Source organism: Drosophila gunungcola (genome assembly GCF_025200985.1).
Source record: "Drosophila gunungcola strain Sukarami chromosome 3L unlocalized genomic scaffold, Dgunungcola_SK_2 000003F, whole genome shotgun sequence".
NCBI classification, from domain to species: domain Eukaryota; kingdom Metazoa; phylum Arthropoda; class Insecta; order Diptera; family Drosophilidae; genus Drosophila; species Drosophila gunungcola.
This window is the reverse complement of record NW_026453179.1, coordinates 3,804,497-3,820,845: the sequence shown is the minus strand read 5'-3', so window position 1 is coordinate 3,820,845 and position 16,349 is coordinate 3,804,497. Positions and strand designations below refer to the sequence as shown.

Here is a 16,349-nt window from a genome sequence, read left to right as displayed (position 1 = left end):
GAGGGTGAAAAGTGTTACCGTATCGGTGTGAAAATCTTAAGTATGACCGCAATCCAGCTCCCACAGCGAAATGAAATTGAAGCCTGACAAAACGTAAAAAATCAACAGAAAACCTTAATTAATGTTAAGTTAAAAGTGTACAAACCTGAGATTAAGGTGAGTGTCATTGCATGTCCTAAATTTGAGCACCCAAGAGACGTGGTGCGGTGGTCAGTGGCGGGAGCTTTACGCCTCTGCCGCCGCCGCCGCCACCGCACACGATAAAAAATGGAGTACAGCCACGAATGGCAAATCAATATGCGGCACTCTGAAGGCTTTCGCAACTAAGACTTAGTCCTTTTCGTCCCTTTTGTCCACTTGCAGTGCAAGGATGTCGAAACGGAGCGCCGACGACGCCAGCGGGAGCAGCTGTTTGGTGGCCGCCGCAGCCGCCGGTCAGCCGCCCATCAAAAAGGTGCACTTCGAGCCCCATCTGATTGGGCCGGTGTCCACCTTGGAGGAGATGGACATCAAGGTTCTGGAGTTCCAGAACAAGAAGCTCGCCCAGCGCATCGAGCAGCGGATGCGAACGGAGGCGGAACTGCGGCACCGCATCGAGCAGCTGGAGAAGCGGCAGACGCAGGACGACGCCGTTCTCAATGTGGTCAATCGGTATTGGAACCAGCTGAACGAGGACATCCGCGTCCTGTTGCAGCGTTTCGATGCCGAGACGGCCGACGAACTGGAGAACCGGAACGAGAACGAAGTCACCACCTCGTTCCTTGCCCAGCTGTCCACCTGGGACAAGGAGGAGCTGGACGAGAAGCTAGCCAACCGCGTCCAAGTGTCCAAGCGGGCGGTGGCCAAGATCGTGCAGGTTATTGATAGGTTAATGCAACGCAATGAGAAGATAACTCATGTATTGAAAGGTGATAGTCTGGCTTCAGCGGGATCCGGATCAGGGGCAGCCGGCGAGGAGGAGCAGCAACAATCGAGCGGCGATGCGGAGGCCACAACAGTCTCTGCCAGTGTCCATGCGCTGGAGGAAACGCTCAAGCAGACGCACATCGAGATCATGAGCGAGAACCACAAGCTGCAGAACCTGAACACCTCGCTGCACGAGAAGTTCCACACCATGTCGCTGAAAATGAAGGAGTACCAGGACGCGCACACCGCCAAGGAGACGGAGAACGCCGAGCTGAAGAACCAGATCGACGAGCTGCAGTACGACCTGGAGAAGATCCACTGCCGGAACGACAAGCTGGAGAACCATCTGGCCGAGGCCATTGAGAAGCTGAAGGCGTACCACCAGATCTACGGCGATCCCAACAAGAGCACCAACAGCGCCAAGACACCCACATCCACGGGCACCGCCAGCGCCACCACTAGCGTCAACAGCCAGCTCTTGGAGGAACTGCAAAAGGAGCTGGAGGAGTACCGCGAGTTGGCCAACAACCGACTGCAGGAGTTGGACAAGCTCCACGCCACGCACCGCGAAACCCTTAAGGAGGTGGAGAAGCTTAAGATGGACGTAAGTTCAAAATATTGTCTTGACATCAGTCAGACATCAGTTTTCAAACCTTTTGTCAGAAACTATTATGGTCGCGTAAGCCAGAGAATTCCTGTTAAAAAGAACTTAAACTGCTTATTTTATGTTTGGTTCACCTTTTATTTTCATTTTCAATTTTAGAAACTTCATTTAAGTTTTTTACTTTAATACTTTTTCTAATTCTCTAGTTATTTTGAACAGAAAAGTCACTCATACCGTAATTTTATCTTTTTACAAAACAAATTACGAATTTAAACATGATCATTACATAATCATTGCATAAACATAATTAGGATTTAATTACTTTTAAATTTAAAATAATTTAAAATAAAAAGTTAAACGCTTTGCGATGAAAGGCAATGCAACTTTTGTTATTTGGTAAAGATAATTCCCACTTGATAAATCTTATAAACCATTATCTTTCCAGATAAGACAGCTACCCGAATCGGTTATTGTGGAGACCACAGAGTACAAGTGCTTGCAGAGCCAGTTCTCCGTGCTCTACAACGAGTCCATGCAGATCAAGACCATGCTGGACGAGACCCGAAACCAACTGCAGACGAGCAAGAACCAGCACCTGCGACAGATTGAGGTAATGGAAAGCGAGGAGCTTAGTGCCCAGAAAAAGGTCCGCAGTGAGATGATCCAGATGGAGGACGTGCTGGCCCTCATTCGAAAGGAGTACGAGGCGCTACGCATTGAGTTCGAGCAGAACATGGCCGCCAACGAGCAGACGGCCCCCATCAACCGCGAGATGCGACACCTGATCACCTCTCTGCAAAACCACAATGGCCAGCTCAAAGGCGAAGTGCAGCGCTACAAGCGAAAGTACAAGGACACATCCACGGACAACTTGAAGCTGCGCAAGGAGCTGGACGAAGCTCTGGCCACCCTCGAAGGCAACAAGTTGCAGGCGGCGACGGGTGCTGCGGGCGAGGAAGTCAAGCAGGAGAACTCGTCGGGTGTGAAGGAGGAAAATTCCAACAACTCCTCCGTCTGTGGCCAATCAAACCAAACGAATTCCGGCAACGACACCAACGTCGCCATCAAAGAGGAGAACCACGCCTCGGCCGAAGATGAAGCTGATGATGATGCCAGTGGAAAAGACGTCAAGGACGGCATCAAGCAGGAAAAGCTCAGCGCTGGAGAGGCGGTCGCAGGCGAGAAAAAGGACTCCCCTGGGCCCGGAAACTCAACGACATCTGCCACAAATTCCGCGCCCGTCAAAACCGAAAAAGATTCCAAGGATGGCGTAAAAGGCAAGGATGTGAAGCCTGTGGAGAGCGAAACGGTGCGGGATCTGAAGGCGCAACTAAAGTAGGTTTGCTCTCAGTTTATTTCCATAATCAGATTAATTTTATTGCTTGCTCCATAGAAAAGCGCTGAACGACCAGAAGGAAATGAAACTCTTGCTGGATATGTACAAAGGCGTCTCGAAGGATCAGCGCGACAAGGTCCAGCTGATGGCCACCGAGAAGAAGCTGCGTTCCGAGATCGAGGAGCTGCGCCAGCAGTTAAAGAAGCTGCAGGAGAGTAAGCGCGAGGAACGGAAAAAGTTGGCCGACGAGGAGGCGTTACGTAAGATTAAGCAACTGGAGGAGCAGAAGTATGAGCTGCAGAAGCAGATGGCCAACCACAAACCCTCGGATAATTCGTGGGGCACTGGAGCGCCTGGCACGGCAAACTACGCGAGACCCTTTGTAGGCTCACACGAGGAGGAGGCGTTGCTCAACGAGATGGAGGTGACTGGGCAGGCTTTCGAGGACATGCAGGAGCAGAACTCACGGCTTATACAACAGTTGCGCGAAAAGGACGACGCCAATTTTAAGCTTATGTCGGAGCGCATCAAGGCCAACCAGTTGCACAAGCTTTTGCGCGAGGAGAAGACGGTGCTGGAGGATCAGATGGCCACGGCCACCACGCAGATCGAGGCCATGCACATCGTTCTGCGAAAGCTCGAGGAGAAGGAGCGCAGCCTACAGGCCACCGTCGCCTCCATCGAGAAGGAATTGATGCTGCGCCAGCAGGCTATGGAGATGCACAAGCGCAAGGCGATCGAATCCGCCCAGTCAGCGGCAGACCTCAAGCTGCATCTCGAAAAGTATCATGCGCAGATGAAGGAGGCACAACAGGTGGTGGCCGAAAAGACCAGCTCGCTGGAGGCTGAGGCCTACAAGACCAAGCGGCTGCAGGAGGAGCTGGCGCAGTTCAAACGCAAGGCGGAGCGCATGAAGAAGATGGAGATGTCGGGCACCACCATCGACGAGGTGATGATCGAAGAGATCCGCGAGTACAAGGAAACGCTCACGTGTCCCTCGTGCAAAGTGAAGCGGAAGGACGCGGTGCTGTCAAAGTGTTTCCATGTCTTCTGCTACGACTGCCTGCGCACACGGTATGAAACGCGGCAGCGAAAGTGTCCCAAATGCAACTGCGCCTTTGGCGCCAACGATTATCATAGGCTATATCTGCAGTAGATAAGCGATAGACCCCGTAACGATAATTTAGATACGTTCCGGTCATGTCCTATTCACACACAAGAAACACACACCACGCACACAAGCAGAGACAGTCACACACATTCATGCCGGATTATTCATTATGCATATATTACCTACGTACTAATAGTTGGTTAAGTAGTCTCCAAATAACTCCCCCAGATTCCCCGTGGCAATTATTTGAATTTGTTCATTCTTGCGCCAAGCAAAAGCATCTCATTATGAGTGCCGCGTGATCATGTCGCGGTTTTTTTATGTAGCTTCTAGTTTTTGTAAATCAAACTCTATTTTTAAATGATTTAATTTGAAAACTAAATGTACGAACACTAATAAATGGCTAAAAACTATATGTTTAGCGTACCCAAAGTTCTTCTGATCCCCAAAACCAGTATCGGGTATTTGTCTTCAATTCACTTTAATTTATGTTAAGTATATTTATACAAGCCCCTATTATTCTTAAGTAAACTACTTCTATTGTAATGATCAAACGTAGCATAGATACCAGCTGTATAAACATGTCGGAGAATCCGTTTAAATGTCGCGCTTTATTTGGAAGGGCTGCTAACTTGGTTATAATTTATTGTATTAACCTATGATCGAAAATTGTTGTTCAGGAGAACAGAAAATTTTGATTGTTTTTTTTTGTTGTGTGTAAGTGTAATCGTTTAATCTGTGTACTGTTTCATGAATAAAGAAACTTTTGATCAGATTTCGTTATTTTGATCTTCTGTTATCTGTCAACATACAATCCACCTGTTAAAATGTTGCCACCCACAAATTGATGTTAATAACAGCGATGTTTATCTTTACCCTGTTATTTCTTGGCGCGCGGATTTTTAAAATCTTAGATCGTATCTTCTTTTCTATCTTTAATTTTGTATTTATTTGTAACTAAAAAAAATAAAAAAAAATTTAAAGATCTGTAAGCTGGATTCAAAGTAAATCGCTCATACGTAGTGTTGGCTTTCATGTAAAATTTAATCTATAAGCAACTACCATAGACTTGATTTAAAAACCCAATTAATTCGTATTTTCAAACTGTTTTAATAACTTGTAAGCTTAAGTTTTAATTTAAACAGCTTCACATAGCAACTTTTGTTTATATTAATTATATTTTTACTACATCTTTTCTCTTAAAGTACGATCATTCTAAAATATTTAGTTGAGTTTAGTTAAGTTGTTTAATTTATAGCCTCCAAATTAAACTTTTTCTTTTCCATTGAACTTTTACTCGTTTGTATAAAGAAAATAAAACGGAAACACGATATTTGGCGGTAAATTCCAGTCTAAGCAAACCTAGTTAGGTAAACTTTGGCCAAAACAGCCCAGTTGGCCAGTCTACGGCAATTATTTTGCATAGTATTAGGTTAGCATTTGGCTAGGCAAAAATTGGCCAGAACAGCCCAGTTGGCCAGTTTACGGCAATTATGGCTACCTAGTGTTTATGACAATGGACTGCGACAAGAGCAGCGACATTGTCTTGTGCAATTATAATTAAAGTCATTGACGCAATTTGGTGACTACAAGTAAGCCAAGAAGTTATTTGCCTTGGGCAGGTGCTCGTGCTAACTGCGCCAGTATCAACAATATGTTTACTGCGTATTGGGCAAAGAGGTTTCGGCGCTTATTCAGCCCCCTCACCGATGCCCTAAAACGACTAAGATGATAAATTATGTTCTGTAAATCACCAAATATGGTATGCACATTTTTTTACGCCCGTTTTCGGTGGATCAAGAAAGATTTGCGTATAGCCAGCAGCCAGAAAGAGAATGTATGGATGGATAATGTGGAGGCTAGGGTTATTTTCGAAATCGTAATTAAGCCATGTCGCTGATTTTCGTCTCTGTTAATTATGGCCAAGACCAAAATCACAAAAGCTCCGTAAAATCTGTAGGCAGTCATGTGTTCGACTGTGTTTCGAAAAGTGTTTTTTCCCCCCTCCAGCCATTTGAGATTTACCCAACCTAAAGTTAAGGTACCCCCCTCCGATTCACAGAAATTGCGAATTGTTTCGTCTGCTTTGCGCCATGTAATGTGTTTATTAAAAATTATTATTACTGTTCGCATTGAGAGGCGGCGGCATCTTTATGGCCAGGCTACCAGCTGATGTGGATGTGGAGCAATTGGACGGGTTGTCGTTGTCGTTGTCGTTGTCGTTTTTGATGCCGAGCTGTTGGAGCATCTTAGCCGTAAACTCGTTATGCGGCAAGCCAGGTTTCAAAAACCAAAGGAAAACGAAACGAAAACGAAAAATAAATGTAAAAAGAGTCGGAAATTAAAATCGTGCCAGCGATGAGTGAGCACATTACACCAAGCACTTGGCGAAGCGAGTGCGAACGGTTATTACCAACATAACAGATGTGTTTAAAATGTGGCTGCTTTGGTGGAGTAGGTCAATCCGTTGGCTCTGGTCAGGGACAATGGCGAAGGTTATGGGTGCAATCGGGGGAATAACCGGGTCGTAAGGCAGACACGGAAGTTCCACCACACAGGATAAAGGCAATTAAAGTTGAAATTAATTGATTCAATAACCTTTCAGCTACGAGGCGGGGGTTTTCATAATTAAATATATACAATACATACGGAATTGAACTTAACAAATGTAATTAAGTCTTAAGTCTTAAGATCATCTAAGACAAGTTATATTATGATATTTGGATTAGTGTATCGCAATTCGATTTAATCAATACCAATGATTAAAATGCCTGACATTTTAGCCACAAATTAAATATATATAGTAGTAATGACCCTACACTCTAAATAAAATTTACCCTAAAAACAAGAAATTCTACCTATTTTTGGCCATAATTGGCACTGCACCATAAATTCTAGGTTACATTTTTGCTAAAATTAATGGCGTTTCTTTCTAAAGTCTAAAGCAAAGTTCCCTTGAAGCAAGGAAATCTTTTCTAGAATTTAGAATTTTATGTTTGTAAGTAAGTATAATGATACTTTTAACTGGGGTTTGCTACTTTTATAGCCCTTTAGTTTTGCTTAGATTATTTGTATTAATTTGTATTAAGGTTACAAAGGAACTTCACTCTCGAATGGCCTCCGTTCAGCTATCAATTAACCAAATTGTCATTGAGACAGGGCTCATAACAAGATCAACATTAATTATCATCGAACAAAGGCATTTTCACACTGCAGTATCATGACAAGTTTAGCACTCGGGGCGGGGCGTGCCCACCTATCCAATCCCCCCGTGATTTCTCCCCGCCTACGGGCGAACGGAAACGAATCATTAGATTAGCATGCAGACGATCATTGGACCTACGCCCTTCGTCGGGTTGCGAAATGTCCAAATACCAAAATACCCAAATGCCCAAATACCCAAGCCCACGTCATGGCCCTGGGTCCAAAGAGTCCAAAGAGTCCAAAATGTCAAAAGGGCCAACGCATTTCCCAGCCGTAAACTGCAGTCGCAATTCGAATTGGAACTGGAGAGCTAGAGCTGGGCAAATATCACCATCGGATGACGTATACGCCGGGTGATCATTAGGTGTTTGGCTATTAGCAAAGGCGACAGCATCATTACCATCGCATCGGGGGATTGCATTTTCAAGGTTGCCGACCGACCATTCGAACACTCTCGCTTCACTGCCACCTGGAGTCGGGCCATGAAAATGCAAATTTTGTCTCAGTCCCCCGTGAGCAATGGTTTTCAATAAACCTAATGAGTGAAATAGGCATGAAAAGGCAAAAAAATAAAAATAATGTGTAAGTGCTGGGGAGAAAAGTCGAAAATGAACCGCCAGCGAACCTGATTTACAGCCACTGGCCAAGTGACCAACTGACTGACTGACTGACTGACTGCCATTGCTTAACAACAGTAACTCTTTAATACTTTATGGCTACCTTTGATGGCTGGGATCAGGCACTGACTATGGCTCTCCTCTCCTCAAAATCTGGCCAAAAGGTTCGTGTACTTCGTACTTTCAGTTTCGGCTGGCCAAAAACTTGTTCACTCCATGCAGCAGCCGCATTTACCAACCGAACAAACCGATCAGATTGCATTCGAATCCCGCACAGGCACTCGGCTTCGGTGTTCATATGGTATTCATGTGTCTGTGTGGGCATTATATAATCCAGTTAATTTCTTTAACAATTTTGGTTTCTCCCCGCCATTCGTTGTTTTGCTAGATGAGAGGCCTCTCCAGCCAGCGTCATTCGTTGTTTGGACCCCGCGTTGTTTGGACGTACTTTTTTCAATCGGCGCGTCGTCTCTCGAAGATCGTTTGACATTGCCATCTCGAGGATAAATTAGTCGTAGCTCAAGACCCAAAATCAAGGATTGCAAAACGGGCGTTTGGCATTGCTCATACGCAGCGTGTGACGTGCTATCGAAATAAAAGGATTCTAAAAGAGGGTGTAAGTGCCAAAGTGTGTGTGATTGTGATAAGTTTGGGGATTCAATAATCCCTAAAAGGATATATATATATATATATATCAAATTATGCTCCATATTGAAATTAACCAAATAATTAAAAAAACAAAGCTAAATGAGAACATTACTTGAGATTATAATCATTTTTCAAAATAAATTGATTACTTTTTTAAAAGAATTCAAAACAAAATAAAAACAACTAATATTATAAGATTTCTTAAAGGAAATATAGCGGTAAACAATCCTCAAGATTTGTGTCTTTTTTTTTGACTTGACTAAAGATAAAAATCTAAAAGGAAATTGGAAAACGTGAAGAATGAAAATTACCACTCTAGCGCAATATAAAATTAATTTTTCATACTCATATCAATCAAAAAGCAATCAAAAACTGCACGATAACTTGAAACCCAATTAACCTTTAAAACTTAATTGACTTGCACCTACGGAGTACAAAAGTAATCAGCTTTGCTAGCTTCTTAAAAATCAATCAGCGAAGAGAACATGAGGCTGTGGCATTGCCAAATGAGCCACTATTGCACCGCCTGTTGCATTATTGGCCAGTTAGCCACACAAAAGCCACGCAAGCCACAACGAGCTCCTAATAAACATGTTGAAATCTCAGGTGAAAGAGAGGGGTAGATGGCGTGTGAGAGAGATGGCGAGAGGGATCCAACGGGCGCATTGCCCAATGACATTTTGAAATCGCATTTCCAGTTGGGGGAAAACCGACAAAACGAAAATTGAAAAACCGACAAATATTCGAAAGCGAAATCGAATGCAAATTTTTAACCAAAATGAAATCAATTAAAAGGCACAGAGTTCGCAACGAATCGAAGTCATATGCAAATGGGTCGATGTCGGAGTCATGGGAAAACGGATTTTGATTATCCGAGGGCCTCAACAGCGAAAGACAAAGGGCACAGCGGCAGTAAAACAATCAATTCGAGCCGCAGCTCACACAGCTCACTGATCACAAATTGTGTGCAAATATTGGGATAAAGCTGGGCATGTTAGTGCATCCCATAATCGCACTTTGTTTATCCGGCCAAGTCAAACAAGGTGGCTCCAAAACAGGGGGCATTGTTCAGCCGCTTTCATCATTTTTCCTCCCTCTGAGATTATGCAATGAGCTCGGAATCGGGCAAACAGTGAAACTCTTTCTTGTACTGGCTAATTATTTACCCCATTTTTTTGTACCTTCAATAGCCAGTTTTTGACCCGCTTTCGGTAAACAGTTTTGAACTTGAACCAATTCCCCGTTGAGGTTTCGCTTTTTTTTTTTGGACTTTTTACCATATTTTATATGTGGCCATAATGCGCCGCATAGTTTATGGGTCTCACATACAACAAAGAAGTGAATAATTTATACATTTTTTCATTTCGTCGCTGGCGAGTTCGTTGAAAATGTATTGTCCATTTACATTTGGTCGGGTGTTTTAACAAATACGCGTTTCTTGTGAGTTTTAATTAGCAAATATTTGCAAATTACAGACCATCCGTGATCCAGTGGCGTTTGCCTTGAGATCGCTGAGACCTTGAACTAATTTCGATGGGAAGACCATTTGTAAATCCCACAGATAATATGAAGAATTGTAAATCAATATTTTATTTCTTGACGATAGAAGGCAGAAAGAGATATCTTTCAACTAAGTAAATTAGCGAAAATACGTATGACAACTAGTTGAATGATTTAATCACTTAGGTAAAACGTATTCTACTTGATTATTTATTTTTTTTCTTAGATATTTTCTAGTATTTTAAACAATTAAATGAGTTTACGTTTATTAAACAATATATTTTGGGATCTTGCCCATTTTACTTAATTGCAAAATTATTACTTATATATTTTCTGTGCAAGTTTAGATACAAACATAGACAACAAACTGAATAAAAGAGTGTTAAAAAACTAATTACTATACCATTTTTGGTACAATATATTTTGAATAATAAACCATACATTTCGGGACCTTGTCCTGATTAATTATTTTAAAATGCCTAATATTTCATTAAATATTTTAAATATTTAAAAAAAATTAATCACTGAACACTTCTTGTTTAAATATATTTTGAATCACTTGACAAACCATATTTTTAAAAATCTAAATTTAATAAACCATATATTTTAGGGACCTTGTCCATTTCACCATTTTTAAAATACATAATATTACATAAGATAATTTCTGAGCAAAGGGAAATTAGTTCAAAGCATCAGAAAAAAATTGTGTAAAAGAGCTTTACAAAAAATAATTACTAAACAATTTGTGTTTAAATATATTTTGAATCACTTGATAAACCATTTTTTTAGGAAGTTTAAGATTAATAAACAATATATAATATGTTGAGACTATGTAAATTTTCTCTTTTTAAAATATATATTTTAAATATATTTTGTGCAAACAGGGAAATAAGCTATACATATTGAATTTTGTTCAAAACATCAACAACAAAATACATAATGGAGCATTTAAAGAAATAATTACTAAACAATTCATGTTTAAATTTATTTTGAAACACTTGATAAACCATATCTTCTGTTGAACTTAGTATTAATCATACAGTTCTCGTTTAAAAAAAAACCCTGCTGATCAGTTCACTTTGTATCTTTCCTTTGTAGTGGCCGCAATCCATGCTGTTTGCTTGACCGCAGAGTATTCACCACATAGCCCAGACTAGCAAGTGATGAAGGAGACGAAGATGGTGCAGGATCAGGGAGAGAGCACATCCCTGCCAGAGGCGCTGCTGAAGATCGCCAAGCGGGAGCTGCGCGAGGATCGGTGCACCCGGGAGCAGAGTCTGGAACAGCTGCGGAACTGGGTGGCCAAGAACGAGGATCTGCAGAATGTGCGCGGCGACGACACCTTCCTGCTGCGCTTCCTGCGGGCCAAGAAGTTCAGTATTCCCATGGCGGAGCAGACGCTGCTCAAGTACCTGAACATCCGACGTACATTCCCGCACATGAGCACCCAGCTGGACTATCTGGAGCCGCGGCTGGGCGACCTCATCGACCAGGGCTACATCTTTGCGGTGCCGCAGCGGGACAAGCACGGTCGCCGGGTGGTGGTCATCAATGCCAAGGGCCTCAATCCGAAAATCCACACCAGCTGCGACCAGGCCAAGGCGCACTTCCTCACGTACGAGTGCCTGATGGAGGACCAGGAGACCCAGATCACGGGCCTGACCCATGTGGGCGACTTTGCCGGCGTCTCCACGGCGCACGTGACCAACTGGAATCCCACGGAGTTCGCCCGCATCTTCAAGTGGGGCGAACAGTCGCTGCCCATGCGCCACAAGGAGATCCACCTCATCAACGTGCCCTCCACACTCAAGTGGCTGATCGACTTCGTAAAGAACCGGGTCAGCTCCAAGATGAAGCAGCGACTGATCATCTACGGCAGCGAAAAGGAGCTGATGAAGGCCGTGGACCAGGGCTGTCTGCCGCTGGAGATGGGCGGCACCATGCCCATGCGCGAGATGATCGAGCTGTGGAAACAGGAGCTGGCGGCCAAGCGGGACTTGATCCTCGGCCTGGACAAGATCGTCCTGCTCTCGGATCGCGGCATCCAGCGAAGAAGCAGTTTCAACGCGGAGAAGGCCTCCAACGGCGGCCCCAACTTCGTTTCACAAATCGAGTCCATCGAGGGCAGCTTTCGGAAACTGGAGTTCGACTAGCCAGTGCGACCCAGCTCTAGTTTTTAGTTGTAAGACCTTAGTCCTAGGCATCATCCGTTAATCAGTCCCATGCGCATCGCTTTGCTGGTCCCCCGATCCCGGCCAGAGCCGATCCGGGGGATCCCCGCTTCGCTTTTCGGTGGCGCCCGCTTTACTCATCCTGCGCTTCTTTGTATACTGTTTGTGTTTGGCGTACAATAAACGAGAGGAATAATTTGGAACCCGTGCTTTCATTCACTTAATCCTGCGGTGGCTGGCATAGCGTGGCCAGTGCTGGAGCTCCTGCTGCAGTGCCTCCGCATGGTTGCCCACCACAACTAGTTCGTAGTCCGGTTGCAGCTTCTTGCGTTTCAGGGATTCCAGGATCAGAGCCTGAGCCGCCTTCAGTTGGCAATCACTGGGCGAAAAGCGGTCAAAGTTGCCCACGAAGGCAATTACTAGGTAACTACCTCCTGGCAGATCCTTTGAGAAGTCGCTCTGATACTCCCATCCATATATCATATAGGCCTGACAGTCGCCGGTGATCAGAAAATTGTAGGGCAGTTCCGCCAAAAGGGAGCTCTTCGAAATTGAATAGGTTTCATCTTAAAGCTAATATAGTCGTATAATCCAGGTAACTCACCTGCAGTTTGTGTAACACCTCCGGACAATCCTCACGGCACTCCTCACTCTCCGTGTGGGTGAACAACACGGTGAACACATTGGTCGCATCCAATGGAGTTCCCCGGCCCTGAAGATCCATTTCCGACCATATGTCATGCTCGATGAGACTCAGCCGATAGCCAAGGTCCGCCATTTGGGCTGCAAGCAATGCAAAGTGATTCAGTCGTTTAATTTCTTTGTCAACCTATAACACAAAATTCGAGAAGTTCAAGAATGAATCACAAAGCCAGTCTGTATTTAGAAGCTTAAAATAAAACCGAATCATATTTGTTTTTTTTTTTCAATTTGTTTATTTAATTGTCATTTACTTATTTATTGATTAAAGTGCAAAACAAATTTACTTTTTAAAAATTTTACATATTCTGAAAAATTTCAAAATATTTTCCAAATTATTTTATAATTTACATGCTAAAATTCTTTTTAAAATAAATATTCTAAACTCTCTTGAAAAGTGTAAAGCATATTTTACAAAAATATTTTGTTAATTTTAAATACTCTCAACATTTTTTTAAATTTATTTTTGAGTAAAAAAAATTAGTCCAGACTCTCTTGAAAAGTGTAAAAAATATTTTCAAACATTTCGAAATATTTTCCAAATTATTTAATAATTTACATGCAAAAATTGTTTGTGTGTATTTTTGAGTCAATAAATAAAATACAAAAATTCTTTAAATTTTGGTCTTTAAATTTTTGTTATCACTTATATTTCATTAAGCTAGTTTTTAGGCAATCTGCGAATGCACATTGATCGTTGACCATTTCCGCCGGCCCACAAAAACTCACTTATAGTCAGCTTATCATAACTCACAGCTACATAATTCAGATTTATTTCAACAAAAACGAATTGAGCACATACTCGTGCACGCTGAGGCCCCTCCATCAGCTGGAAAACTCACTTTGTCGCCAGAGTAAATACGAGGCCAGTCCCAAGGCGGAGGCGCACATAACCAGGAACACCACAGATTGCCAATTAAGGCAGTCTTTTGTGAGGACTCGGCTTCGGGGGGAGGGCGATGTGGTGAAGGCTGGGGAGGATGGGGGCGACTTGTTCGTCCTCTGAGTAGCCGCCAGCAAGGGAGTGGATTCGTTGACTCCGCAATCCTCGTCGACGCGAATGTGTACAATGTCTTCGATTGATCCAAAGCTGCCATATGAAGACTGGGAAGCTCCAGAGGGCGAGGGACTACGTGCTATCGTAGCGAAATATAGAACAAAAAACAAATAATGTAACTTAGCCAAGATAAAAGTGAGCAGACGATTGGTCAAGTGGCACATTTTGTCCAGACCGCTGTGGTCTTGGTGGGCATAGTAATAGCAGAGCATAGGCGCTCGCGAAGATCGGCATCTTGCCACTAACTGGGATGGTATCCAGCCAAGAAGCTGATTTATCTCACCCCTTTGAGCTATCTATCGAGGCGATGGCTTATCTGTCGTCAGACTTACCCATTCTCACGGCTATGTGGCTGGAGTCCATGGCTAGACTGCTCTTGCTGCAGCCTCGGCATCAAGGTGGTGCTGTGGACTGTTGTGGGTCAGCCCCGTACCGGATCGCACTGGAACGCACCACTTGATCGACAAATCGACGCTGGCAACCAGTGCCAGCAGAATGCATTAAACGACTGCGACGAGAACAAGGGAGAGAGCCCGCATGAAGCACAACATTTCCGTAAATCATCAGCTGGTCATCACCAAGCTGTCTCTTAGCGAAAAAACACTCTTATGTTCTCTTAGCTTAGGAAGAAGTTTAAAGGCCGCCTGGAGTAACATTCGCATTGCGTTTATTTGCCTTTCGCTTTCTGATATCTTCAACTAGACTCTAATAACAATCATAAATGGGTTTTCGTTTTATACACAGAAGTTGGCTTTGCTTAATTTACAGTGCTTGCTCAGGAGCAGGGAACGCTCCTTCCTTAGGACTAACTGAGGCCTTTGAACCGTAATAGGCTATGAGCATGCTTGCCAGTCCAAGTGGCAGCCACAAAAACACTGACAAGGACACTGGATACTGGACACTGGACAGAGACTTTTAAAATTTCACGAAAGACAAGACAGTGAGTTAAAATCGTTCGAAAATCTAAAAGAAATGCTTTCGCTTAGGTGCCTAGACTAAACTTATTGGCTATAGGGTATAACGCCTCCGCAGGGAAGTGGCCCAATCCAGCAGCTGCCCATTTAAAGGGTTCCGCCGCATCCTTTACTTGTAGGACCTCCAGATCTGCCAGGCGCATAGGGCAGCCGAGAGGAAGGATACGCCGCGGTGCAAGTATTTGGTTTTGGAGTTGGGCGAGTAGCCCAGGATCACAGGCGAGGATACATCTGTTAGCGGCAGCTTCTCCAGCACGGTCTCATTGTTTTCCACCTGGTAAAAGTGTACACAAATGGGTTAATTGACCTGCAGACCAGAGGATGTCTGATTTAAGACCTGATATTGACAACAAGGATCATAGTTCCAGGAGACAGTGTAGAGTCCTGTGCAAAAGAGCGACAGGGCACAAGCGGGAGCTGCAATGATGGGGCGATCCCGCCACAGCAAACTGGCCACCAGGGAGATTACTCCTGTGGCCACGGCTGTCTTGTGCAGGCAGTTACCCACCCAGATCCAACGACCTGTTTAAATTATAAGTTTGATAGTATTAAAATTATTGTTAAATAATATTGATTTAGGGTAGTTAAGAGTAACGCCTTTTAACAGTAACGCCTATTTAATTTATAATCTACTAAACTTAATAAATGCTTTAGTATGGTTAGGCCTAAATTACTTCTATAAAATAATTAATAATTTTATACAATTTACAAAATTAAAGTTATGAGATATAACGGTTTCATTTTCAGTTGCTAAAATATTTATTTATTAACAAACTTAAATATTTCAGTACACAAGGTAAATTATTAAAATTTTGAATCAGTAATTTGGAATACATCTAAGCAACAGTTTCTTTTCTTTAAGGACTTTAAAATCAGATCGATTTCGATTTTAAATTGGCAGCCATTGGATGCAAATTCAAATTATACAACCACTATAAAAGATTTAGTCCCTTGGCCTTACCAGTCTCGTCACCTAGGCGCGGTGGTTCTATTATGATGAAGTCCACCTTGGCCTCCAGCGCCTTGTCCAGTTCCGCCTCGAATCTTTCATGGGCATTGGAACTGTCGTAAACCTCGCGGATGACATGGAAAGTTGGCACTTTACTCGTGCTGCACAAGAGGAGGAGAAATATGTAAATGGAAGCCGTTAATCAAGGCTATCTGGATCTGGACTTTCAAGGTTAAGGTCAAGATTAAGTCTCCGCGGGAAACCATTGTCCGGCGGAGATAGTGTAGAAGCCGAAGCCGCCTGGTAAATTGCATAACCAAAACAGGTGTGCACTCCACAATCTGGGATACGGCTGCACCCACAGATAGAGCTTGTTGCGTAATCCTGCGTTACCGTCTCTCGGACCAATATTTACCTTTCTGTATTTCTGCTAACCATTTTGCTAATAAATTTGTTGTTTTTTTTATTTTGTTAATAAACTCAGTGCGGCCGCAGCTGGACCGTTAAAATATACCAAAGTTCGGTAAAAATAATACTAAAAGATACCATTCAATATACCGAATTCAAAACGTT

The 16,349-nt window shown here is 43.3% G+C and overlaps 4 protein-coding genes across 5 annotated transcripts; 2 read left to right on the top strand and 2 right to left on the bottom strand.

Moving 5' to 3' along the window:
• Positions 1-35: 35 nt before the first annotated feature.
• LOC128258090 (E3 ubiquitin-protein ligase Bre1) lies at positions 36-4,732 on the top strand. The gene is made up of 4 exons (XM_052989495.1): positions 36-156; positions 364-1,510; positions 1,956-2,845; positions 2,904-4,732. Exons 2-4 carry the CDS (start codon positions 371-373, stop codon positions 4,000-4,002), a joined length of 3,129 nt encoding a protein of 1,042 aa, XP_052845455.1. The 5' UTR covers positions 36-156; positions 364-370; the 3' UTR covers positions 4,003-4,732.
• A 3,429-nt stretch (positions 4,733-8,161) lies between these two features.
• LOC128258105 (retinaldehyde-binding protein 1) lies at positions 8,162-12,300 on the top strand. Its single transcript, XM_052989521.1, has 2 exons — positions 8,162-8,392; positions 11,025-12,300. Exon 2 carries the CDS (start codon positions 11,090-11,092, stop codon positions 12,077-12,079), a length of 990 nt encoding a protein of 329 aa, XP_052845481.1. The 5' UTR covers positions 8,162-8,392; positions 11,025-11,089; the 3' UTR covers positions 12,080-12,300.
• Positions 12,164-14,420, bottom strand: LOC128258107 (peptidoglycan-recognition protein LD). 2 transcript variants are annotated; one of them, XM_052989524.1, is made up of 4 exons: positions 14,186-14,420; positions 13,639-13,932; positions 12,702-12,926; positions 12,164-12,640 (listed from the first exon to the last, which is right to left on the bottom strand). In XM_052989524.1, exons 2-4 carry the CDS (start codon positions 13,891-13,893, stop codon positions 12,314-12,316), a joined length of 807 nt encoding a protein of 268 aa, XP_052845484.1. In that variant the 5' UTR covers positions 13,894-13,932; positions 14,186-14,420; the 3' UTR covers positions 12,164-12,313. The 2 variants fall into 2 exon arrangements, with proteins under 2 accessions (XP_052845484.1, XP_052845483.1); XM_052989523.1 differs by having other exon boundaries at positions 12,165-12,640; positions 12,702-12,880; positions 14,186-14,417.
• Positions 14,421-14,503: 83 nt separating this feature from the next.
• On the bottom strand, positions 14,504-16,318 carry LOC128258111 (transmembrane protein 11 homolog, mitochondrial). Its single transcript, XM_052989529.1, has 4 exons — positions 16,192-16,318; positions 15,789-15,937; positions 15,165-15,349; positions 14,504-15,101 (listed from the first exon to the last, which is right to left on the bottom strand). The coding sequence occupies exons 1-4, from the start codon at positions 16,212-16,214 to the stop codon at positions 14,937-14,939; spliced, it is 522 nt and encodes a 173-aa protein (XP_052845489.1). The 5' UTR covers positions 16,215-16,318; the 3' UTR covers positions 14,504-14,936.
• Between the last annotated feature and the right edge of the window lie 31 nt (positions 16,319-16,349).

Coding starts and splice junctions, on each gene's coding strand:
- LOC128258111 (XM_052989529.1), bottom strand. CDS start 16,214: ATGGTTAGCAGAAATACAGAAAG. Junction 15,938..16,191: donor GTTAGCAGAAATACAGAAAG/GTAAATATTGGT, acceptor CCTCTTGTGCAG/CACGAGTAAAGTGCCAACTT. Junction 15,102..15,164: donor ATCCTTGTTGTCAATATCAG/GTCTTAAATCAG, acceptor CACTTTTACCAG/GTGGAAAACAATGAGACCGT.
- LOC128258105 (XM_052989521.1), top strand. CDS start 11,090: ATGAAGGAGACGAAGATGGTGCAGGATCAGGGAGAGAGCACATCCCTG.
- LOC128258090 (XM_052989495.1), top strand. CDS start 371: ATGTCGAAACGGAGCGCCGACGACGCCAGCGGGAGCAGCTGTTTGGTG. Junction 1,511..1,955: donor TGGAGAAGCTTAAGATGGAC/GTAAGTTCAAAA, acceptor TTATCTTTCCAG/ATAAGACAGCTACCCGAATC. Junction 2,846..2,903: donor GATCTGAAGGCGCAACTAAA/GTAGGTTTGCTC, acceptor CTTGCTCCATAG/AAAAGCGCTGAACGACCAGA.
- LOC128258107 (XM_052989523.1), bottom strand. CDS start 14,216: ATGGACTCCAGCCACATAGCCGTGAGAATGG. Junction 13,933..14,185: donor CCACATAGCCGTGAGAATGG/GTAAGTCTGACG, acceptor TCGCTACGATAG/CACGTAGTCCCTCGCCCTCT. Junction 12,881..13,638: donor GTATTTACTCTGGCGACAAA/GTGAGTTTTCCA, acceptor CATTGCTTGCAG/CCCAAATGGCGGACCTTGGC.